Consider the following 26,116-nt stretch of genomic DNA (forward strand, 5'->3'; position numbering starts at 1 on the left):
TTCTCCCACAGTGAAGAGGAAAACAAGTCGCCTTGTCTATGCTAATGATACGGTCTGACTCTTACACTCTGTGACTCCAGAGGAAATGATACTATTTGAATTACTGTCAGGATGAAGGACCTAATATCAATTATTCAAAACCAAAATTGTTATTTGGGGCCAATACTATGTAGTATTGAGCTGCTCAGGGTTGAGAAGCCTAGTCTTTACATATCTGGGGAATGCGTGGGGGGCTGGCCCATCAGGGTTGCTCATTGGGATGCAGACTTCTACCCACGGAAATTTCCACCAGGACCGCAAGCGGATGGGGAGATGATGGCTGGTCACTTTGCTCCATTGGGGTCTTCCAAGTCAGTCGTGCCTTGCTCATGTGATATTGCAGGACTTTGGGTTTTCAGTTGTGTTTGATTCAAACATTTGCCAGAAAGCTCTTTACAAAAGAGCCTGGCCCCGCGACGTAGACCTCTCTCGTTCGTTTTTACAATGGAATACCACGTTTGCTTCCTGCAACCTGGTATTTAGATCAGAATTTCCCAGAAGATAAAAGGGTCATATAGTCAAATGAATTTGGGAGAAACCCTGGATTAAACCAAGTTAAACTTGTTTCTTTATTAGTCCTCTTATGCTAATGAACACTGATTCTCCAGTGGTACTTGGCATTTCCCAAAATGATTGTCCTCAGAAGCCATTCCTCAGAGCATCCCTGGGGGTTCGTATTCTGCAGAACAGACTTTGGAAAGTGCTGATCAAGATGACTTAGGTGTGATCACAAACAGTTAATAAACAATCTCATCTCCCACCCCCTGGGCGATGAAGAGTTTATCCAAGCTGGCTACGCAGCATTTCACAAGTACAGTAGCTGGGTCGCCATGTTGGAGATGAGGAACTTTGTTCACGTGCCCCTCTGCTTGGACCTGTGCTGAAGTTCTCACTGTAACAATGGGGGAATCAGGATCTATGCCTATTATCATGTGATGAGGACACTTACACCTTAGATTCTTTTTTTTTTCTTTTTGCTGAGGAAGATTCACCCTGTGCTAACATCTGTGCCAGTCTTCCTCTGTTTTGTATGTGGGTCACCACCACAGCACGGCTGCCAGCAAGTCAGATACGTCCACACCTGAGAACCGAACCCAGGCTACTGAAGTGGAGCGTGCCGAGCTTAACCACTAGGCCACAGGGCTGGCCCCCTAGATTCTGTCTTTTAGATGGAATTTCCACATGGTTTGGATTTTTAAAAGGAAAAACATTCTAAACTGGTCAGCCTCTCTGAGTTTGAAAATCATTTGGCCTTAATTGCCAAATATTAAAAAAAATTTTTCATTTTGAATTAGTAATTCAGTAAGTTTTCTCTGGATAATCAAGTACTTGAAAACGTTCTTGCCCAGTTATTCCATATTTGGCATAATGTTTAGATAGTCATATGACTCCTGAACGTCTTCTGAGTTAGTGAAAAGCATAGTGTTGGGTGCTTATATAAATTGCTTCTAGATTAAGATGACTTCTTCTTGAATATGTTTCTCATACCATTTTGTCTGAAACTAGACATTTAGAGTTGCATTCTTTTTTACTTTCCCTTCTTTTTTCAACATAGCATTTAGATGGACAGCCTTGTTGCTTTTCTCATTAATTTCCTTATGAAATAAAAGATCAACTAGCATTTTCCATCTGATCTTTCAAAATGGAAGACCTCTAGGTTTATCCCACTGCTTCAAATCCTCGCTCTCCTTTCTCCTCTTTTATATATTATATGTATAAATTTAATTTTGAAAGTCTCTTCATCTTAAAAAAAAAGAAAGCATTTTCTCTGAGGTTAGGGTAATTGTGGGTTGATTGTTTTATGTTGGGTCCTTCTAGGCTGTAGTTGTTGCGTCATATTGATAATCCTCATCGTTCATAGAGTCAGATGGGAAGTGGAGGTATGGTCTAGTTTCTCAAGGCTCATTCCATTTGTCACATGTAGATTTCTAGCCTTCACTCGCTTTCACTAGAGTTGTAAAATTTTAAAGGGATAAAAGCCAGAGATTTTACTTACAAGTTGATTATTTTAATAACTGTGAAGGTATAAGACTCTTCAGTAAGCTACTGAAAGCTTCATCATTTCTCAATTGTTTTTCCTCCTTCAAAATTCTGTCCACTACAGAATGTAATTTAAAGGCCATTGAGCAGAGAATTCAACAGAGATAGATTATTCCAGAGAAAAAACTGAACAATTCCTTGCTGTGGTACTCTGAGTAGAACCAAATGACTTGCTATAGCATCAATAATTGCTTCCCCCCCCCCCCCCATTTATTCACTTTTTTGAAGAAAAAAGCAGTACTTAGAAGTTATGGAACATAAGAGTTTCTTTTTTCCATCAGTACTGGGAACACATAAAATATACCCTACCCCAAAATTGTACACCTAGTGATATATTGTAGAAGAATTCTTATACCTGTTCAGGTGGGTGACCACAAGTATATTTACAGTAGCAATGTTTGTATCCCCCAAATTTGAAACAACCTAATTTACCTTCAGTTGCAGATGGTTAAGTAAATTATGGTGCTTGCGTCCCATGTAATGGTGTGCAGGACTCCAAAAGAATGAGGGGCTTCTGTATCACTGATGGGAAGATCTCTAAAACACATTGATAAATGAGAGGAGAAACAAGACTTGTAGAAAAATATGAGCGGAGTGATTCCATTTATGTTTTTAAAGCCTGTGTTTATATACAGTGTAGGGGTGTGTGCATATGTGGGAAAGAGGAAAAGAAGGAGGGAGGAAAGGAAAGAGAGAGACAGAGAGAGAGGATGAAAATATCAAAGGAAGGTGGTAGTGAGATTTGGTGAGTTGGGTCTATGGAGGAAGGCAGGTGAAAAAGGACTTTGTTTTCCCTGGATTTCTTGAATTATTTACAGTGAAAATATTTTCATGAATAAAAAAGTAAATGCATATATTTGTGTGTGCAAAAAATAAAAGAGAATATTCTAGTCGTTCTTAACAAATTTATCCAGTCGAGGCATTTGCTAGGGAGAATGAGCCCATCCAAGATGGCCTGTTTTAAATTCATCAATGTCAAAGGAACATCAGATCCTTGGCTTAGCATAAACCCACGTGGATAAGGAGAATGGAAAATGATTAAGGAGAGGTGATGGGGAACTGGCTTTTGGTAAATGTAGCATAGACTGCAGTGGTGGCTCAGAAGAGTTTACAGAGTGATTAGATGAGGACTAGTGTCACTCCATCATAAGCATTAGTCTCTGGGCTTTGGTGGAATTTACTGCCGAGGATCAGTTCTTCACCAGCCTCCCGTTTCTAAAGCACGTGCTCAAATGTAAACAGACTTCAGAACAATAGATTGGAAATAGAGCTGTGGAAAATCCCCTTAGTTTTTCCTTTGTTTACAAACCAGTGCAAGGATGGGTGTGTTTTAAAATGTAGGTTTCATTATTATTCAGGTATAGTGAGCCAGTAGATCAGGAGACAACTGCCATCGGGAAGACAGTTTGTTATACTCACAGGTCCCGAGAGAAAGGGCCATGCCATGCCACAGGTGGCCACATGGGGAAGCACCAGGGCCGGTGAGGAGGCCAAGACAGTGGGAGGAAAATGTGGGGAGAGCCTGTACGGTGGTTTCCACAGAAAGGAATGGGTAGGACAGGGTCAGCAGGCTTCCCTGGCTAGTTGGAATCCTTTTAGTGGGCTCGGGGCATACGGGCTGTCTCTGCTTGTCTGGTACCTGGCCCTGGGCTGATTAAGATGGGGGAACAGTGGCCTGTGGTGCAAGAACTTGATGCAGGTGGTGGTTGAGGGTATGGGCTCTGGATTGGTGGGTTTGCATATGAAAAGTGCACCCACAGACGAGTGAGTCATTTACTATCTGTAGGGGGTTGGGGAAGAGAGAACATGTAATTCGCACTAAACTTGCCCAAAGGATAGCGGAATAAACCAGATAAATAAGAACCAAGACGTGATGTGAAGCCTTGTCTAACCCCACAGTACGGGAGGTTATTTTTAATATGTTCTGGTGGAACCAGGTCCCTTTCTTTTAAGAGGTCTTATCTCAGTTTGCACTCACACGTTAGGAGAGGTCATCATTTGGTGACTATGTAAATCACACATTGGTCTGTAAACTCCCTGAGGGCAGGGACTGTTCCTTTGCTCACCACATCTCCAGCCCCTGAGAGATCTCCTTTCACCGTGCACAGAGGGCCCATGGCTGTCGAAGGAGTGTGGGGAGACAGCTGAGGTCCCGGTGGCCAGGCGGTTGGCCTGAGTGGATCCACGCTCCACTGATACTCGCCGTCTCAGACCTCCAGGGCCTCCACGTCCAGGATCCACCCCCTCGTTCCAGATAGTCCCCCTAGTGCTGTGGATCAGGCTCATCCACTTTCTTCTCTGCTTTTGAAAATCTCCTGGGAAGCCTCATTTTGTTTGAGAGAAGTCTGTTCAGTTTATGTGGTTCGATATAGGATGGCAAAGCACCTCTTTATGCTTTTTGGGGGGCTTTATGTCACTCAAAAGATGTTAATAAATTCCTTTCTTAAAAACCCCTGCTCCACCTTGTCTGTCCAGTCTCTTCCCACTGGGCTACTAAGCAAATCTTTTTAAAAATCAGGCAGAACTTTCTAACCTAACTGCACGCAGTTTTCTTCCCTCTCCGGGCGTTCCTCTTCTGCATAGAGGACGTCCACATCATGTCATTTGGTCTGAGTCACAAACCTCCTTCGCCCCCAAAACAAACACTGCTTCGGTGGTTCCTATACCCACCTTTAACCCTTGTCCTTCTATCCACCCCTCCTTCTCCCACTTCTATGGGCATATGTTTAGATGTGTCTATTTTATTATCAATATGTTCTCAGTAAGCTATATGGGAGTGCCACCTAACCTAACATTGATTTTTTTGTCTCATACCACTTAATTCATCATAATTTAAGAGAGGTATTTAGAATATAACTTTTTGTGTGTGTGTGTGGAAGATTAGCCCTGAGCTAACATCTGCCACCAATCCTCATCTTTTTGCTGAGGAAGATTGGCCCTGAGCCAACATCCATGCCCATCTTCCTCTATTTTATATGTGGGACACTTGCCACAGCATGGCTTGATAAGTGGTGCATAGGTCCAGGCCCAGGATCCAAACTGGCGAATCCTGGGCTGCCCAAGCAGAGCGCACAAACTTAACCGCTATGCCACCAGGCCAGCCCCTAGAATATAACATTTTTAAAAGAGTAAGTTACAAAATATATAACCAGTAATTTTCAGCCTTGTGATGCCTGAGAATAATCCAGAGAGCTTTTTATTACCATATAGATGTCCAGGTGTCACCCTGGACCTATTAAATCGGAGTAGCTGGGGCTGAGGCATCAGTGTCTTCTCAGATGGGCAAAGTGACTTGACTAAGGCCACATGGCTAGTGGGTAAGAGAGTTAAAAATCACAATGCCTATTTCCTTGCTTTCTTTCTAGTTCTTATTCATATTTTTTGAACTAAATTCCACTGAAGGGTGTATGTGTATGTGTGTGTTTAATTAATCTGTATCTGAATTTGTCTGCATAAAATGGTTTCCTTAATTTATAACAGCCTTTTTCCTTCCTGAAGAACTGTACCCAAAGGATGTGGAAATTCTCAGGCTGACAAAAGCAACTGAAGTAACCTCTCACCTCCTCCACTCCGTTATTTCCCCGGAAGGTGGAATGTCAGCTGCTGAAGTCACTTGCTTGGGTCCACGGGATCTGCTGATCCACCCCCTCCTCCTTGAGCCACAGGCCTGCCCTTCTGTGCTGCCCCTCACTTCTTCACTCCTGGGCTCCATTTCCACGCGAATTGCCCTCCATCAGGCCCACTGGTCCAGAGGGAAGGCTCCCCTCCCCTCCTCCAGCCCCCACCTGCCTGAGCATTCAGCTCAGGGGAGGGGCCTGGGGGTGCATCTGGGAACTGAGTAGTTCATCCCCCACCTGGGAGCCTCAGAGAGCAGAGCAGTGGGTGGGCTGCCCCGGGAGGTCTGCCCCTACCCCCTGTCTCTTCTGGGATACCAATCCCAGAGCTTTGTAGACAATATTTTCATGCCATTTTTTTATAGTTGGAAAGCAAAACAATCCTCAGTGAAACAGGATCTGTATGAACTAGATCATGAAAAAGAGAATTCCCATTATGAGGCACTGCCACTCAGGAAAATGCAATATGACGCAGAGGTTAAGCCGAGCTCAGAGGTGGCATTTCTGGCTTTGAATCCTGGTGCCTCTTCTCAATCGGCTTGTGACTCTGACAAGTTGTTATCTGTGCTACAGAAATTGGGTTAAATAAAGGGAAATAAAAATGGCTACCTCACAGGTAATTTGAAGATTGTCTTGAAGATTAAATTAAATAATCTGATTAAAATGCTTCTCACAGCATCAAAAGATGTTAACTAGTATCATTAACTTACACTATTAAAGTATAATTTACAGAAGCTTTCATATGCTTTACATTTTAATACATATTACAATATAAGCCTTTAGAAGACAATGTCTTTACCTACTGACACCTGCTTCTCTATTTGTGTTTTGCTTGTAGCCCTGGAGAGGAAAATATCCATGAGGCAAAGCAGAGAGGAGCTGATAAAGCGAGGGGTCTTGAAGGAAATCTATGATAAAGGTAAGGAGGACTGCCCCACCCTCCATGGGCCGGGAAGCCGTGCGTGGAAACTGTGTGTATTTCCTGGAGTTAGATTCAGTTTTTTGCATCGTTTTATCCAAGTTTGAACCTTCAAAACTCCAGACAATCCTGGAGAGACAAGAGCACGTAACAGATAGTGCTAAAGCTATCAGTATCACATAAGAGGAGAGAAAAATGATGTGGCTCCAGGAATGATGTAGGTGGTGGTGGGAGCCTGTCGGTGTTCGAGTACACACAGCTGGGGGGAATTTAACTGCTTAGCTCTTTCAGGCACTGGGGGTTCCCAAGACAAATGTTAAAAATCCACAAGCATCTAGAATTTCCCTAACAGATTTTTTTTTTTTTTTTTGGCAGTCCGTCTACCCATGATAGGAGAAATCAGAGTGGGGAAAACTATAACATATAACTGCACACAAAGGATATTTCAAATGATAATATTTACAGAGATTCAGATGCTCTGTGAGGGTGTCCACAAGTGTTTGCCCATGAATACTGTGTGTCTTTTGCTTATTGAATTACTGCCTTTGAATATGAATGTGTAAGTGGTTTACACAGTATATTAAATCGTCTTCACTCCTCTTTTCGAAGAGCTTTGCTATTTTAAATTGTACTCACTCTCTCCGTTTCCCCTGAGAACCACGCTCTCCCTGGTAAGGCTTTGAGTGAAATGACGGAGTGCTGCTCCCAGCGTTGTCACAGTCATCAAGAGTCATTGTCTCTTTCAGGTCTTCACGTTGTTTGGGGCTGGATTTGGTGGGCCAGATTATTAAATCCCGTATTCTACTTTAAAGCTCCACCCTGATAGTCCCAGTGACCCTGTAATTCCAACAGCACAGTCCGTTCGCCATGTTTGTTTGTGTAGGTCTTCCACAGGCGCAGTTTCTGTTCCAGTTCAAAAAGGCAGGCTGTTTCTAGCCTCACAGCTTCTCTCTGATTCCACTCTTGCAACGTGAGTTGGTCCTTATTTCTCTGGTACCTTTCGCCTCATCCCTTCCTGTCATGGGGCCTCCTGATGGCACTTTTGGAGAATTTTCTCTTAGCACCAATTGCCACCCTGAAATGCTGCAGGTAGAGCTGGGACGCGCTCGTGCTGCCCTTGTGGCAAGGGCTGCTGGAAGCAGGTGTGAAGCTCTGCCGTTTCAGATGACCTTCTGTAATTATCAGAGCCTCCTCCGGCCAAGGGACCCATGTGGCGAGCCCCTTGATCCTTCCACTTCTGCAGAAGGCCGTACTGAAATACAACTTCTTTGGTGGGTTGAGCTTTCCAGGGAAAAAGACTTCATAATGTTGTCACTTTTCTCCAATGTCTTGCTTTCTGTACAACCCCCTCAAACCCCTTCTCTTGTCAACCTTAAGTCTCATGCCTCGTCACAAGCTCCTTTCTTCATATTCGCTCCCAGGAGGTGTCTGACATTACATCATGAGCATGCAAGTGTTTAAATAAATACTACTGTCACAGCTAAAGCCTGTTCAGATGCAGTTAAATAATCCTTCCCCTCCCCCTTTCTTCCTACAACCTTTATATTGCACTCTGTGGAACTTCAGAAATACTCTAGAGAATACATTTTACTCTCTCGTTTGTTATTTCCATGACACCTGGTAGCTGGGTTAAGGTCAGTATTGCCTAACTAACTTCCTGACTTAATCAAAGAAGTGATAGACTGTTAGAACAAAAGCCTCATGTCACAGAGAAAGAAACAAGGGGCCACTGAGGCTGGGGCCTGCCAGCACCACGCCAGCATTGGGAGTCCCCGAGAGTGAGCGCTATGTCCTGTTCACAGGTGTTTCATGGCGTGCACTCAGTAACTGGCTGTAAAGAAAGGGACCAGTCTAGCCTCCTCCTGTCAGCACAACTTCCTGTTTTATTTTTGTCTGTGCACTTATCACTGTCTCCTCTCTCCTCTTTGGTTGTTGGCTGGCTTTCGTCACTAGCACCAAACACCAGGAGAACACGGACCTCACAGACGTACTGCCAGATGCCCCAAGCCTCAGATAACGCCTGAGATAGATAAGGCCCCCAAGAATATTTACTGTTGGGTGACCGGAAAAGGAGAAGAAAAGAGGGACTAAAAGTAGAAGTCCGTTGCACATAGTGCATGTAGAAGTTTGTATTTGCTGTGGGTTTTTCTGATAAAAGCATCCATTTTGTGTCACTGTGGATATTAATTGTATTACCTCCTATTATATTTTAACAGTTGTTAGGAACGTGAGCCCTGGAATCATATTACTTGGATTCGATTCAGTTCCACTACTGCCTCCTGACTAGCAGTGCAACTTTAGTCAAGTTGGTTAACGTCTCTCTGCTTCTATTTCTGTATCTGAAAGTATGGATAATATTGTAGTAAGGAGGGTTACATGAGCTAACATACGTGGGTTAATTTGCTAGGGCTGCAGTGAGAAAATACCACAGGCTGAGTGGCTCAAACCACAGAAATTTCTTTCCTCACAGTTCTGGAGGCTGGAAGTCCAAGATCAAGGTACGAGCAGGGCTGGCTTCTGTGAGGCCTCTCTCTTTGGCTTGTAGTTGGCGGCCTTCTCGCTGTGTCCTCTCATGGCCTTTTCTCTGTGCAGGCTCGCTCCTGGTTTCTCTTCCTCTTCTTAGAAGGACCTCACTCTTACTGGATCAGGGTCCCTGCTTATGACCTCTTTCAAAGCCCTCTCTCCAGATACAGTCACGCTGGGGGTTTGGGCTTCAACATAGGAATTTGTGGGGGGGATGGTTGTGACACAGTTCAGTCCATAATAACATGTAAAGTAGAATAGTGACTGTCATCCCGTAAATTCTCAAGAAGTCATTAACATACCATTTGTAGTAGCAGTCTTGTCATCATCGTCTTCATCATCCTTTACATTTTTTGAAACCCTTTGCGTGCCTTACCGTAGGTCAGCAGGCCCAAGATTTAGGAAAGGACATCATTGTCCCTTTATATCTGAGGTGCAGCGATCTGCAGCCCCCTAAAATGGTCTTACACATTTGGGTGGCCAGCAAAAACCCAGCCCGCTGGCCTGACTCAAGTCTCTTCTCACACCGTCATCCCGCCTCCCCTTAGCCTCTAAACGTGTTGTTTTCCTGTCGCTCCTTCTTCCCTTTCTACCACACCGTTCACCCTGCTGTCTCTGGAATTCTGGTGGGTAAAACAAATAAAATTTTATTGCCACAACCTGAGTGAGCAGCAAGTGGCAAAGAGAGTTTTAATCGTTCGTTTTTCCGGTTGTTTGTTTCCAAGATAAATCTCATCGACTTGGAGGGATTGTTCCATGTTGCCTGACTGGCAGTTACTCATTTTGCATCGCCTCCTGTGTTGTGTAACACCCATGACTCTAGTCTCCTGGCAGCAAAATAGTTTCCCCCCAGAGATGCGTGGTCCCTGACAGCTGCCGTCGGCCAGCGTGCAGCCTGCGAGGGCCGGCCTCTGGTACTCTGCGGTTATACTGTTTTGCCCACGATATTGCTCATGTGGCGGAAAGCGTTTATCTTTAGTAGGAAAGCTTTTCTCTTCAAACTTCTTTACGTTATTGATTTTGCTTAGTAATGCCCCACTTGTTCACAGATTGTATAAAAATAAACTGTAGTGATTTGAGATTTGTAGCTATTTGGTTAGGGGAACTCAGAATTAATGAGGTTTTATTACTCGAACAGTTCTCCTCAAAATTCTTCGTGTTTTTGTTAAAGCAGGTTAAAATCCCAAACTGATGAATAAATTCAGATCAGGCAAAATGAGAGCCTAGATCGAAGAGGGGAAATTATCTCAAATCTCTACAGGAATTAGCTCGGGAATCCTTCGTACAACAGAATATGTTAGAAATAAAAACCATCAGCTGCTCGCTGGCTTGTGTTTTTTATTGGCTTCCATCTAGAATCACAGAGTCCGGAAGGAACTTTAGATAAAAGTTTAACCATGAGGGAAAACTGTTTGATCTCTGGATATATTGAGGCCATGGAAGAGCATGGCAAACTTTGAAACTACATAGGAAGAAATTTTTAAATTACATTGATCCTGGTACACGAGGGACATAAAATTGTAAATCATTTTTCTCCCGTTTTCCACAATCTGGTCATCACAGTTGTGTGAAGAACACAGGGTAAACATTAAGATGAGCCGTTGTCACCCTAAAGAGTAAAAACCTTGAACCAACTCATGGTGGAAAACAATCTGTGATTTGATAGTTTATTTTTAATTGTTTATTCCCCCATCTCATGGCCTCTTTGTTTGAATTAGAACTTAAGGGTTCTCCTTGACTCCTGAACGTTCGTTCGTTCGTTCATTCAACGAGTTGGTCCCGAGCACCCCCTTTGTGCCAGGCGGGCCCCTAGGTGTTGAGCTACAGAGATAACCACGAGAGCAAAATCCTCACCTTTTCAGAGGCTGCCTTCTACTAAAGGCAACAGGAAATAATTAATGAGCATGAGATCAGTTGTCAAGGAATGATAAGCACTATGAAGAAAGACAAAGCGGCCGGGTAGAAAGGTGAAGTCAGGGGGAGTGGTGATTTTAGATAAATGCCATCATGGAGAACCTCTGGAGGAGGTGATACTTGCACAGAAACCTAAATGAAGTGCTCGGTGGCTGAAAAGGGGGCATTGGTCCTACTTTTATAGTCAAGTGCCACATAGTGACGTTTTGGTCAAAGATGGGCCACATATACAACAGTGGTCCCATAAGATCAGTACCATGGACCCCAGGTGTGGAGCGGGCTATACCATCTAGGTGCGTGCAAGTACACTCCATGCTGTTCACGCAACGACAAAATCGCTGAACGACACATTTCTTAGAATGTATCCCCATCGTTAAGCGATGCATGACTCTACTTCAACTTGTAACCTAATTCATGAGCTCTTAAGTTCATTAAATTGATTCAATATGTTCCTTTTAAATTACAGCCTCTGTGTTGCATTTGCCTCTCTCTCGGTTCTCGTTAAGTCAGAGCACATCACCCCTTACTCAGAGCCTGCGGTGGCTCCCATGGCACTCAGAGAAATTCCACGTTCCTGCAGGGAAGCCCTCCATGATTTGCCCTCCAACCCATTTGCTTCAACTCCCTGGCCGCATCTCGTCATGACTTCCTCTCTCTGGCATCTCTCCAGGACTGCTTCCCAGCCCTTGAGGTTGGCACTGGCCACTCCCTCTTCCTAGAACCCCCTTCCCATCACATCTTTGCTCAGGTGTCACCTTCTCAAGGAAGCTTCCCCTGGAGCCACCAGATTTTAAATTGCCGCCTCGATCCCTAAGTCCTTAGTCCCTGACCCTGCTCTACTGTGTCCTTTCTTTCTGTCTCTTATCACCGTCACTCATGCTCCATACATTACTTACTTATCATGTGAGCCTTTTTCTCCTGTCTCTCCTCTCTGAAGGGTAAGCTCCCCCAGGCGGGGCGGGATCTTCCTCTGGTTTGTTCACTGATGGAGCCCAAGTGCCTACAGTAGTGCCTGGGACGTAGTTGATGCTCGGTTGTTGTTTATTGAAAGAAGCACAAATGCAAGCCTTAGGCTCTCTCTGTGTGTTCACACGACTTGGTTTATTCACTTGTGTTGGCAAAATCCAGAACACTAGGAACTCTGATCGCCTTGCTTATTCAGTTTTAGGGTCCATCAAATTTAATTGCCAGTTATTTAAATCGGCACTCTTATAGTATGATGGATGTATGTATACATATAGTATGTATATGGATGCCAGATACTCTACTTTCAAATAGTAGCTCTTCAGTGTTATAGAGAAAAACATCCTGAAAACAAAGAAGTGTTCTCCTGTTAGTAAAATAGTGACGAGATTCGTCAGACTTAGCAGGGATCTCAAGCGGTCACCTGACCTAACTACTGTTATTTGTCCACTGTAGAGATGAAGCAGCTGAAGCCCAGCGAGGTTATTGACTTGCCTAAAGGTCTGTGGCCAGTGAATGTGGACTCTTAAAACTCCCGCTAAGACCATCTGTCCTCCATTTGGAATTTATAGGAACACAGGAAAACTTTGTAATACGTTGCCTACTGATGATCAGAGGATCTCAGTAAGCATTGCTATTAGTGGTTATTGCAAATAGTCTCTACTAATAAACGTAATATTGTATTTAAAGAATATTAGGGATAACAATGGTCATTGCACTAGATTTTCATCACTGGATTTTCCTATGAAACCTCGATTCTGTCACAAAGTCGCTTGCTTTGTATAGTATGGGTATGTTTAATTCACATGAATATATATATATATATATATCAATCACTTATCAGGAGGGGAAGAGAAGGAAAGGAGAGCATCTCCCTGCTATGGAATGATACACCATTGCCCCTGCATTCTATATACTTCCACACCCTAAGTGGGAACAGGAAGCTAGAACATGGGGCAGCCTGCAGGGCTGTAGATGAGACAGCTCACCTAGTAGTTTCTACTGCAGTCACAGCAAGACCTGGGGGAGGAGAGAATCCCACCGGAGGGGATAAAAAGACCAGGGGCCCTGTAAGAATAGAACTGACTGTGTGCCCATGAACGACTTCGCTTTTCACTGTGTACTGGGAATTAGAGATGTTTCACAGCAAATAATAAAGTGCATTGAGGTGTGCTTTTTTCCTTAATCGAGTTAGAGCAACATTTTGGAAGGTGTTATTTTTAATTATAAACACAAACAGAAGCTCCCTGAAATGGACAACTCTTTTATGCAGAGGCTGCATTTTCCTCTTTCTGGCATTCAAGAGAAAAAAGCCTGATATTTAATTGAAAAGGTCATCATCTTTTAAAAATAAAACTAAAAATTTCCCACTGCATCAGAGGAGACGATTACAGTAGGCTTGAGCCTTCCCGTTGTTTATCTGGTAGCCCAGGTGCGTCAACTTTTAAAGTCTTGAAGTTTATGGGAAATGCTTTTCACAGCCTTTTCTAGGCACTGTTATTTTGTCACATTTTTAGCTCTTTCCGATGTCTCACCTAGAAATGGCATCTTCTGAAAGCTGTGATTTGGAGCAACTGTCTGAAAATGAAAAGAGTGTTTACTTCCAGCATCGTTGACATATAACCACTGCGTAGCACCGCGGCACCTAGGCAATGGATCGCCCGAGTCGGGGAGTTGGAAAATTGTTTAAACAATAAAGAGAAGAGAAATTGTGATCTGAATTCTCTTAAGCACCACTGTTCTTTCAGAAAGTCGCTATCCTGAGCCAAAAAATTAATGAAATTATTATTATAGCAATGAGCAAGCATTCCCCAGTAAATTTACTCATGACTTGTATATTTATATGTTGCAGACACCATTCTGGGCACCAGAAATACTAGGAGGGACAAGCCAGGCCCCTCTGGCTAACAGAACTCATAGTCCTGGGAATGGGTCCAGTTGCTTGGCAGTGATGACAGAGAAAGTACAGGATGTTCCAGGGTACATTCAAGCATCACCCGCCCAGGCCTGGAGGCTTAGGGAAGGCGTCCTGGAAGGAGTGGGGTCTCAGAGGGAACCTGACTATGCTAAGAATTATCCTAGAGAAGATGGGATGAGTAGGGCGATGTTACAAGTGGAAGGACTAGCACATGTAGAGGCAGCAAGTCGACCATAAGTGAAAGAGAGAGAGAGTCCAGCGTGTCTGTAAGGTGAGGGAGCGTCGGGGCAGATCATGCAGGCAGGAAAACTATATTAGTTGTTTATTCCTGATCCTGAGAGCAGGGAGGAGCTTCGGAAGGGTTTTCTGCACAGTCAGATTTGCAGCCTCATCACTCTGCCTATGGGGGAGAAGCAGTTGGAGGAAGACCAACACATGAGTGAGAGAGACCAGTCAGCTGACTGTTGCTGGGGTTCAGGTGATGAGATGGGACGTGGCAGGAATGAGGGCAGTAGGAATGGGGAGGAGGGTGGGAAGAGGACAGACTGGAGAATTACAGGAGATGGAGTCAAGAGGGCCCTGTGACTGCTCAGATTTGGGGAGCGAAGGGGAGGGTGTAGGCATGGCTGATGCTGAGGATTCTGGCTTGGGTGACTAGATGGACAACTATAGGGGACATTCACTGAGCTGGGGACCCGAGAGAAGTGAGCTTAGGGCACAAAATATCGAGATGGTTTGACCACACTGAGTCTGAGATATCCAGATGTCTGAGTGACAACTAAATCTACAGATTTGAAGCTCAAGAGGGAGATCCAGGTTGGAGACGCAGGTTTGGGATTGTCAGTGTATAAACGGTCATGAAGTCATATAAATTGGTCATATTTCTCAGAGAAGATTTAAAATGAGGAAAATAAGTGGCCTGATTGAAAACCCCATGGAAACCATCACTGAATGATCTGAGAGTGAGAAGGAAAATGGTCTGGGAATAAGAAAAACCCTCAAAGACTGCGAAGTGGACGCAAAAATCAAAAGTAAACCAGAAACGTGTAGCGTGATGGAAGGCAAGACGAGACAGTGCTTCAGTGGGGGGAAAGTGGTCCAAAGTGTCACATACAGACACATCAAATAAGATGAGGACCAAGAAGTGTCTTTCTGATTATTTTTATGCTGTTTAATTGTAGGCTCTTTAATTACTTGTGAAGCCAATGTGCAACCAGCAGGGCGTGAGTTAAATTGCTTCTGGTTTCAGATAACAAAAAACTTAAAGAAGCTGAAGCAATAAGCAAATTTAGACCAATGATCTTTGTGTGTTGTGTGCTCTAAAGTATTACAAATGCCTTGAGCAATGTTTGGCATTTGTCAGTGCTTATGTAATATTTATTGCACGAATGAGTGAGAGAATGGATGAATGCATGAATTTCTCATAATGAAGTCCAGGGGTAGGACAGCCCTAGGGGTGGTTAATTCATCAGCTTAGTAACATCGCTGAGGGATGCCATCCTCAGGCTACACCTCATGGTAACAAGATGGCTGCAGTAGTTCCAGCCTCACATGCAGACGCAAGATCCAGAGGTGAAAGAAAGAGGGCTACCTCTCAGTATTTCTTTGTAAGAGCAAGAAAACCTTGCCCCAGAGGTTCTCCAGTACTACTCTCATTTCTCATTGACCAGAATTTTTGGAGAAAATCACTAGGTATTTTTTTTCCCTAATTTTGACAGATGTTTCCATAAACTAAAACATTTTAGGTACAGTCAACTCCTGAGAGCTGCTACCTACTATGAGTTATCCTTGGAAAACCTACCATAATACCACCCTTTCTGATTGCCTATTGTGGACCCCACCTATGAAATCAGGGCAGGGTACCTTGGGCACTGTGGGCATCACTACCCCGCCCACATGTCCCCAGCCTTCTCATGCTTGATCACTCCACAGCAACTGACCTGCACTGATGTTTGTAATGAGAAGGCAAGCCCAACTTTGGCCAGCTAGTAACTGATAAAGGGAAAGCTGCTCATACTTAGAAGAAAACCTTTCCTTTTTACTTTTGTCTAGGACTTGTGTAGAATTAGACAAGTCAATGGGGCATTCAGTCTTAACCCCCACATAAATGTCTTTAAAACAACAGCAATCTCCTAGGAGCCCCACGCCCGGGATTCTGGTCCCAGCTCTCTCGTCTTCTATCTATACAAGGTGCAGAGCAGCTTTTCACCTCTCTGGACTCTGCTTTCTGAGCGAGTGTAACCCCAGGATTCTAGACTGCTCCAGCCAGCAAAGCCTTGCTTTCTTGTAATCCTCTCTCACTACGCCTAGCCCCAGCCTCCTTGATTGAAGGCAGTCTGTTATCAGCCAGGTGGTCCTCCTTGTGTCTCTGGGAATACCTGTGCAATGGCATACCCTTCAACTCCATGCTGCCCTTTCTTGTCCTCTCATAGAGTTGTTGGAGCATCAAAGGACATAATCCAGTTTGGGCTTTTGGGCCATTACCTGCCCAGAGTAAGTGTTCAATAAGTGTTAGAGATGGTCTTCGCCAGGCATCTGGTCTGTACTGCTCTTCGGCCCTTCTTAGATGCCTGCCTTCCCTCAGCCTGCCTCCTTTTCCTGGTTCCCCTTCATCTGAGCCTAGACTTTCTGTCGTTCTGCCAGGAGAGCTGAGATTCAGTTGTGAGGCTTCAGGACTTCTCGGAAGGCTGCGTCCAGCTCTGTCTGTAGTTCTGTGTTGCTGCCCTCAGGGCTCCCGCCATCCACATGTGCCCTGGCACACGTCTCCCCTCCCCACACTCCAGGCTTCCCACCGCTGCAGTTTCTCTAAAGGAAGAGTTATCCACTAAAATGGCCATTCACTGTGATGTGGACCAGTTTAGCAACATTCACTGTTGCATATTCAGTAGGCCCATTATTGTGATTTTCAGGTCTGTCCTGAGCAACACTGTCCAGTAGAATTTTCAACAATAATGGAAATGTTTTATCATCTGTGCTGGCCAATGCAGCAGCCATAGCCACAGGTGGTTGTTGAGCACTTCAAATGTAGCTAGTCTGACTGAAGAAGTGTATTTAAAATTTTATGTCATTTTAATGAACTTAAATAATAGCCCCTGGTGGTTAGTGGGTACCATATTGGAGAGCTCAGCTAGAGAAACAGAACTACTTAAACTTTGAAATGGCCAGCCACTATCACTTCCCTCCCCAACTCTAGCCATTAAGGATTTTTTAAATTTTGGATTCCAGTTTCAGCTGTACTACCCTATTAACTGTGTAAGGCCCTTTGTACAACGATGTATGATTCTGTGAGATTCACCCTGTCATCTATTAGTGTGGGAGAGAAACTGTGACATTCTGTTAATTTTATATTCAATCTCTGCCCCAGTTGCATTTTATTGTTTTATTTTTTATTTTTTTGAGGAAGATTAACCCTGAGCTAACATCCACCACCAATCCTCTTTTTTTTTTTTCCTGAGGAAGACTGGCACTGAGCTAACATCCATGTCCATCTTCCTCTAGTTTATATGTGGGACACCTGCCACAGCATGGCTTGACAAGTGGGGCATAGGTCCGTGCCTGGGATCCGAACCCGTGAACCCCGGGCTGCCAAAGTGGAGTGTGCAAACTTAACTGCTACGCCACTGGGCAGGCCCCTGCCCCAGTTACATTTTTGATATCGAATTCCCAGGAATAGCAAGATAGTGAACTCTTTCAGCTACAAACCTCGGAGCCAAAGTCATTATTTGGAAATAGTAGTCAGAGCCGTGACACTTCATCAGGATAGATGGTGTCAGAACCAATGGGTTTGGCATGAAGATTGGTGAGGAGGCGTGGCTGTGCCCAGGACAGATGAAAGAAACACCCGCAGGAGAGACACACCACAGTTTGAGACCATGAGTTGTTTGCGGTCGGGAAAGCGGCCGAGAGTCCACGTGAGCCATGGTTTGTTGACCACGAGGTCCAGAAATAGGCAGCAATTGCTGATAAATCCGGCAGGAAACAGCTACAGGGAAGTGCAACTGAAACAAGCTACTCAAGGTCAATGCCACTTTTGTGACAGGAAGTCGTTGCAACTCACATATTTAATGCTTTAGGCAAAGGCCTCTGAGCAAGATGGAAAAAACTAACATCAAAATAGGATATTAAATCCAGAACAATAGCAACAATTAAAAAAGCAAGGGGATTCTCCAAGCACAAAAGCATGTACCGTTCCATTCTATGTAAGAAATCATCCAGTCAGCAGATCACGGAGTCAGTTAAATTCTGAGGTTGAAGTACACCTTGCTGGATTTTCAGGGTGGTGGGTTTGAAAGGATTCTGTGAGTTAGAAAGATGAGTGTAGCAGACAGAAAGGAACCTCATGGCTCTTCAAAATTGTGCCTCCATATATAGGCTGGTCAGAATAATCCAAAGACTTCTGGCCACACATGGAGATAAAAGATAAACTGGAGGATTCCCTAACTTGTGGATTCCGAAAACGTAGGTTCCCTGATCCTACAGAATCCTGCAGTGTCTGCCTTAAATCCTGGTGGTACACAGATTCTTTTCAGCACACACAGACGCGTGTGCACACGCACACACGTACACACACACATGCTGACTTTTCCTTGCTGGGAAAGAAAATGCACCAGGAGAGAGAAAGAGAGGGAAAGACTATAGTTGTTTTGTTTTTGCAAATAAGACTTTCAATTCAAAGCTTTCTAAATGCTTGAGAATGAAATACATTAATTAGTAAATAGGCAGTGTTTACTAAGAATGTAGTGCCTTCGGTGTATGTTTAAAATTCTGCAAAGTGATAGCTGTAGCACTCTTCCATTTAATCACCTCAGCTCCCTGAACTCAGGCAAATGGCAGAAAATAGCTTCGACAAAAGTTGACAAATGCTAGAGAGCCATTTCCGACTTCTTAGGTGGAAAGCTTTTAATCTTCAATGAAATCCTTAGATAAATTCTTTCTTAGCTAACTGTTGCTCAGCAGTCATTCTGCTGACTGTGCCAGCAGCTAGTGGCTTTGATTGCAATATTTGAAAGGTAACTGGAATTAACGAAGCTTTTTCAAAACTCTGTATATTGTTGCTACAATGACACCTTTGTAGTTCACAAAACAATGACTGTGTCCCCTTAATGGGTGGATTGTTTTCCACTCTAAAGGGGAAAGTGTATCAATGTCAAAAAAAAAAAAAAGACATTGGATGAAGTGCTTTCGTTTCTCGCTCATATTGGGACCACCACTGCCAGAGGGACAGTTCTTGGGGAAACATCTTTAGCTCTGGGGAAGCGTCTTTAGCTCTGGGGGTAACTCATCAGCCACTCGATGGAGATGCCCTTTTTGGTCAAAGAGCACATCTGGGAAGCTAAGATGAGACCATGGAATAGGCTGAACAACAGCTCTTGTCTCAAAGGGAAAAAACAATTAGCAAATTCTTGCATTAGGCTCTTCTTACCTGTCTTCCCAAAGATAATTATTTGCTTTAACATAGGTGCCTTCGCTTTTCGATTTTGCTTTAATTATAGCCATTGGTGATCACCAGTAAATTAAAATCTGTTTGAATTTTTGGAAGCGTGCATGTGTAAATTCTACGCATTTGCTTAACCAAGAAAGATACAGTTTAGTTAACACTTCCTAATGTTTTCAGTCTAAAATTGTCACGTAACTCTTCACTTCCATAATAATTTTTCTTTACAATGGAAGCATAAATGTAGCCACAGTTTCACGATGTCGTTCCTTATTCTTCTCTACTGCCAGTAGTAACAGTAACAGAATTTGAGAGTTTTGTTTTTGTTTTTGTTTTTGTTTTTGTTTTTTTGGTGAGAAAGATTGGCCCTGAGCTAACATCTGTTGCCAATCTTCCTCTTTTTTCTTCTCTCTCCCCAAAGACCCCCAGTACATAGTTGTGTATCCCAGTTGTAGGTCCTTCTAGTTCTTCTGTATGGGATGCCACCTCAGCATGGCCTCATGAGCAGTCCCGTGTTCACACCCAGGATCCGAACCTGCAAAACCCTGGGCTGCAGAAGCGGAGCGTGTGAACTTAACGCCACGGAGCCGGCCTCCAGAATTTGAGTTTTAACTATGACAACTACATGTCTTATTTGTAAGGGATTGCTATATTGTTCTTTTGCCATTCTTAAGGAATGAAAATTTCAAAATAAGTCATTTTCAATGAGACCACACATACGTAATCTTGCCACATCCTAGCCCAGTGTTTCCTAGTTATGAATTTACACAAGTTATGTAAACCACCTAATTTTCACTTTTCTTTAAACAGTGAGGGTAATTTTGGAACGAGCTTCATAGGATTGTTTTATATATGTATTCAGTGAACGAGTGCCTGGCACATCATAAATTCCCGAAATATTATTAAAGGGGTTGGTTATTACTGTTGTAGATGAAATGTCCAGCATATTGCTTGACACTGAGGATGCTCCAAATGCTCCAAAATGCCCCAAAAGTGTTTCTTTCACCATCCCTCTCACCTTTCCTTTCTTCCTCCCTATCTTTCTGCTGAGTATAGACTTTTTATGTAGAACAGGAGCCTCTAGCCCTACACTAAAACTTTACTTACCAGTTTTTTTAAGTGCAAATGTAAAGCGGTATTAGTTAACAATAAACCTGAAATCCACCAGCGTCCCTCCCAGTTCTTGCTGTGATGTGCCCCAACAGAGTAAGTCGTACAAGAAATGGGAAACCTAACTGAAAGATGATTTGCTGTTTCCGCTTATCTATTATTTCGGGCTTGTTTGCAAGTTCTTTGGGGGCTTATTCTCATTTCTCCCAACTGTCTTGCAGATAATACTTTGATCTGGAAGGGAGTTGAGCATCATCTAACACAGTCCTTCTGTCTTCAAGGGACAGAAACTGAGGTCCCAGAAGTTTAGTGACTTGTTGCAGGCAGGTGATTCCAAAACACTCACACAGCCCTCCCCACGCTCAGAGTCTGGCGACTTTCCCCTGTGCCTGCTGCTTCTCTCTTCCCAGCTCTCCTGAGAGTGAGTTCGGGGGGCCCACCAGCACCCCTCTGTTCACTGAGATGCAGGTCTCCCAGGAAGACGTGGTTTATAATATCATCCTTTCTATCGCCCACCAGTGGGTCCTTTGATTTCTTTTTACCTGAGATGGAAAAAGCATTCTCTCTCCTTGAGTCTCCAGACTGTTAAGGATTTGAGGCCTCCAATCTCACCATTCTTCCTTCGTCTCTGAGCTTCTGAACCGTTTGAGAGGCAAGACAAACAGGAGATCAGAGTCGAGGATCACCTTTATTACGGATGAAGGCTAGTCTGGAGGAAGTCGTAGATGGGCCTGAATGCTCATTACTCGTGCCCTCCGCCAAGCCTGGACCTCCAAGAGGGAAAGTCCAGTCCTGAATCCACGCTGGTCCAAGGCGGTGAGGGAAGGATGCAGAGTATGCCTTTGTGCGCACTGTTTGGATAGATTCGCTCCACCCGGTGGAGCAACAGGGACCAGTGGTTGCATCCTAGCAATGAGGTGACTCTGTAGACACGGATAAGAAGCTGGGCAAAAAAATACGGAGGGCTTAGGGAAGATGCCTCCTCAGGAAACCAGAGGAGTGAGGAAGGAGTTGTCCTCCTCCAGAAGAACCCATATTTTTTCATTTAATTTAACAAGGCAGCATGCAATTTTTTTAGTTTTTTATAAATGTAAGTACCTTTACTGAAAAAAGTTAATGATGATTAAACTCTGCTTATATCTTGCCAGATTTACTTCAGAACCTTGCCCGCCTGCGTACATATTTCATTTTGATGTTGTCCGTCAACATGTACATATTGTTCTCCATTCCTGCTTGGTACTTGACGTGATTTCAAACACATTTTTGTGTATCAGCGTCACCCACACCCATTTCATTTGCGTTTCTTTCATTCCTAACAAGGCTGTGCACTTCCCAAGTGGCACCTGGGACTTGATTTTTATTTATTTGAACAAATACTCTTCATACTTGGAATGTTATTGTTTTGTTAGCTACATTTAGCTCATATTTCCCTATTATGCTGCTTTTCCCCCCTTATATTTGGTGTACAGCATTTTATTTTGCAAGTTAAAAATCAAAAAGTCTTATGAGTAAATCACAAGTATCCACCTGGCTTCCCACTTACACAACCTTAATAAATAAATATCTGTGTGCGTGCGTGCATGTGTGTATGTATATAAATATTTCTTTATACTATTTATTCTGGTTTTAAAGTTTTATTTTTAGTTTTTTGATCCATGTGAAATTTATTGCAGTAGTCGTTCAATATATAGATTTAAGAAAATCTTTATACTCATATTTAACTATTATTTATTAAATAAAGATTTCTTATCTAACTAGAAATACATTTTCGAACATAGGTTTTTATATAAACCATAATGCATTGCCTAGAAAATCAGATTCAGTAGTGAGCTTAGGTTTATATTAAAGTATTTTTTCAGAATTGAAATGGATACTTTTTTTAATCTTTAATTTCAAAGGGCCATGAACCCTGAGCCCTCTCAGAACGAAATATCTTCCATACAATTTGTATTGTTATTTGATGTAAATGTTATGCATAGTTACCTGTGAGAACCTAAAAGAATTGCTGTTGCCCATTCTCCATGATGACGTTCATCTGTAAAAATATGACTTCAGTTAACCTTAAGCTTTGGGAAAATTTAGGTGATCAGAAGTTGGTGCCAATCACCCTAAAACCAGAGAGTATTCCTAAAGGAAAACAACCAACAATAACAAGACAGCAATCCAGAAAAAAACAAAACCACTTGGGAAATAGTCATAAAGGTGACATCCAGTTATAGGTGGATGCAGTTCCCAAAGAAACCAACACAAAACAAAGCAAAACAAATTTTCAATGCATCTTTTGAGCCAATCCTCTGGAACACAGCTTTTACATGAATCGTGCTTTCAGAACATTAAATAAATTTTGTGCAGGACAAGATCCTCCTCTGGTATGTGGTCTGCATCCACTCTGAGCGCATGTCTTCTGTCTCCCTTCACCCCTTATTTTTCATCATCGACTTCTCAGGGCTTAACTTCTCAGTTTTGCTTCCTCTTCCCAACTCTCGCACCACCACCTAGCTCACACCAATTCCTCTCTGTGTCTGCATTTCTTCATCACACCCCACTCCCTTCCCCTAAGGCAGATCTGTGTTCTCCTTAGCGTTTGGCGCCATGCCTGGCTTGTGTAAGGAGAGGCAGAGTAGCCAGGTAGGATGTGGTAAAGCTCCTGGGCTCTGGAGGCGGCAGACTGGGCAGTGGTTTCTAGAAGTATCGTATGGAGCTAGTAGCAACCGTCTGCTCTCCTCACAAGGTCATTGTGACAGTTGGCGGTTTCTGGTTTGTGATGCCCGTGGTTAAATATAGGCTCTCAACACAAGTTTGTCAGTTGAATGAATCAGTTCACTCTCACTTTTCCCCTCACTCTCCCTGATTTGGTGTTAACCTGACTCTGCCAACGTCTTCCTTTCTTATGCCTCACCACGAGAAGAGGAGAATAAGGCTGGCACACTTTCCATGGCCAGTTCTATAGCTTAGATTCTATCTATGTCCCACTTAAAATTCATGACATTGACCTGCACTCACTTCTGCATTCTGTTCTCTACCACTTCTGTGACCCGGTTTTACCTTGTTAGCTATGTGTGCATCTGGCTCACATTTTACTTTTCCACTCCACCCTGCTGCTCTCTCCAGCCCCCTTGTTGTTTGTGACCAGTTCGTATTCATGATCCATGATTAGACAATGTGACCTCCTGCTTTCTGGTCCTCTTTCAGGTTTAAACCAACTACCTCTGTTCCATGTTAGCCATATAAACAGCATTTCCTGCCCTAAATCTCATCATGACAAGGCACTGTTGACGTTCCAGGTCCTCTTCCCTCTGACTCCTTAACGCCGTTCCACTGATTCCCAAAGTATGGAATCCTGACCAACAAAAGCAGCTTCAGCATCACCTAAAAGCTTGTTAAACATGAGTATTTTTGGTCCCACCCGAAACCTACTGGGTCAGAAACTCTGGGGGTGGGGCCCAGCAATCTGTGTTTTAACTTCCCTCCATGGAATTGTGACGTCCACCAAAGTTTGAGAACCACTACCTCAAGCCATGTAGTCTCTTCTCCTGCATTCTGCCTTCCTCCTATTAATGCTTTACTAATTCTGGTAGGAAACATCTTATTATTGGAGGTCATTGTGTGCCGTTTTGAACATCATTATCACAGATAATTTTAGAAGATTGTGTAAAAATCAAAATAATTTCTAATGCTCAGCGAACTCTTTCTCATCCATGATAACAAGATATGGTGATGATCTAGAGAGATGAAGTTACAAATAATCCATGAGACTCATCTTATTCGGGAGGGTTAAATTTGTCCTAGGAAAAAAAAGGTTTTCTAATAATGCTAATAAAAAAATGCTGGTAAAGATGCTGTTAAATAGCGCTTGTAAATAGTAAAAAGACATAGAGAGTTAAATAGTCTTCAAATTAATCAAACTTGGAATTACCAAGCATCAGGAATTCCCAGCTAATTGATAAAGAGTATACGGGGTCCATCACATGAATGTTTCTACTTTGTGTATGTTTGAAAATGTCATAAGAATTTTAAACTAAAAGTTACTTAACGGTGGCAGCATCATTCTATCCCCATATTATATGAATCCAAATCAAGTGTTTTTCACTTTTGTCGCTACCAATCTTGGTCATAAATGGTACTAATAATGAATTTGTTGTGCCTATTGAATGTTTTTTGTTTATTTCTATTAGGTATGTATATACTTATATCTATGTATGTATGTATGTATGTAGATAGGTACGTAGGTAGGTAGGTAGATAGACAGACAGATAAAACATGGTTATCAATGTTAATGTTGAAGAAAAGACCCAAAGCTAAGAAATTTGTGTGGTCTGTACATTACGAGTGTGTAAATAGAAAAACCCTCTAGAAAAACCATTTCACAAGATCCAAGTATGTGTCACTAGACATTAAAATATTAATATACATAAATTTCATCTATTGGAATCTCTCCTACAGGGGGAGAATTCTAATTGCAGAAAAGATTTTGTACAAGAAGATGGTCAGCAGAGCTTTTTTTTTTCTTGTGAGGAAGATCTGAGCTAACGTCTGTGCCAATCTTCCTCTATTTTGTGTGTGGGATGCTGCCACAGCATGGCTTGATGAGTGGTGTGTAGGTCCATGCCTGGGATCCAAACCCATGAACCCCAGGCCACCGAAGCAGAGTGCATGAACTTAACCACTATGCCCCTGGGCCAGCCCCAGAGCTTTAAACTTTGGAAATCCGTTTGTTTCTAACCATAGGGAGATAGCTAAAGAAATATCAGTTTATTTATCCAGTGTAATCATTATGAAATGAAATTATGCAAATTATAATGCTTATAATAGTAAAAAAAAAAATGACACAAAATTTGATACATAATATGGTAAACTGTGAGAAATATATACAGGAAAACAACTCTTTCTGTTAGCGTGGTGAGGTGATCAGGGTCTTATTTCTTTTTTCTCCGTGCTTATTTTTTCAATGGAAATATATATTTAGAAATTATGGCAGTGGAATTCTGAAGGTTGTTTCCCCTTCAAGGAGGTTTTGGCCTTGGCGACTTAGCAAAGGCACTTTGAATCCACAGGGAGCTGCTTTTTTCGAGAGTTAATGCATCCCAAGGCGTGCTTCTCTGTTATTCACCAAGCCTCTGGCACCAGCCTCTAGCCAGGTGCCTCGATGAAAGCCAGATGCATAGACAGAGTCTAAAGTAATCTCATTGCAGGTGCATCCTTTTATCCCAATGTCGCTCCTGTGGTATTTATCTGTTAGAAAATACAGCAATCATTTGGTTGCATCTTCGCCCCAAAGAAGCAGGACTTGGCCATAGCGCTCAACCCCTCCTCCTCTGGTTGTCTTATCCAGGACCTTTATTACATTTAGAACATCAAAAAATCAAAGTGGCTTCAGGGCTAGCCGGATGGCGTAGCGGTTAAGTTTGTGCACTCCGCTTTGGCAGCCCGGGGTCTGCCAGTTCGGATCCCAGACATGGACCTACGCACCGCTCATCAGGCAATGCTGTGGTAGGCATCCCACATACAAAGTAAAGGAAGATGGGCACAGATGTTAGCTCAGGGCCAGTCTTCCTCAGCAAAAAAGAGGAGGATTGGTGACAGATGTTAACTCGGGGCTAATCTTCCTCAAAAAAAAAAAAGTGGTTTCCTGGAGACATATT

The 26,116-nt window shown here is 43.1% G+C and overlaps 1 protein-coding gene across 21 annotated transcripts in view; it reads left to right on the forward strand.

The window, feature by feature from the left end:
- PHACTR1 (phosphatase and actin regulator 1) overlaps positions 1 to 26,116 on the forward strand; it is a 500,502-nt gene that overhangs the window by 385,700 nt on the left and 88,686 nt on the right. For all 21 annotated transcript variants that reach the window (XM_070584084.1, XM_070584081.1, XM_070584079.1 and 18 more), the window contains one exon: positions 6,532 to 6,612. In XM_070584084.1, the coding sequence (XP_070440185.1) occupies positions 6,532 to 6,612 (81 nt within the window). The remainder of the gene's footprint in view (positions 1 to 6,531; positions 6,613 to 26,116) is intronic.

The sequence above is a fragment of the Equus przewalskii genome, chromosome 19 (assembly GCF_037783145.1).
Source record: "Equus przewalskii isolate Varuska chromosome 19, EquPr2, whole genome shotgun sequence".
NCBI lineage: Eukaryota > Metazoa > Chordata > Mammalia > Perissodactyla > Equidae > Equus > Equus przewalskii.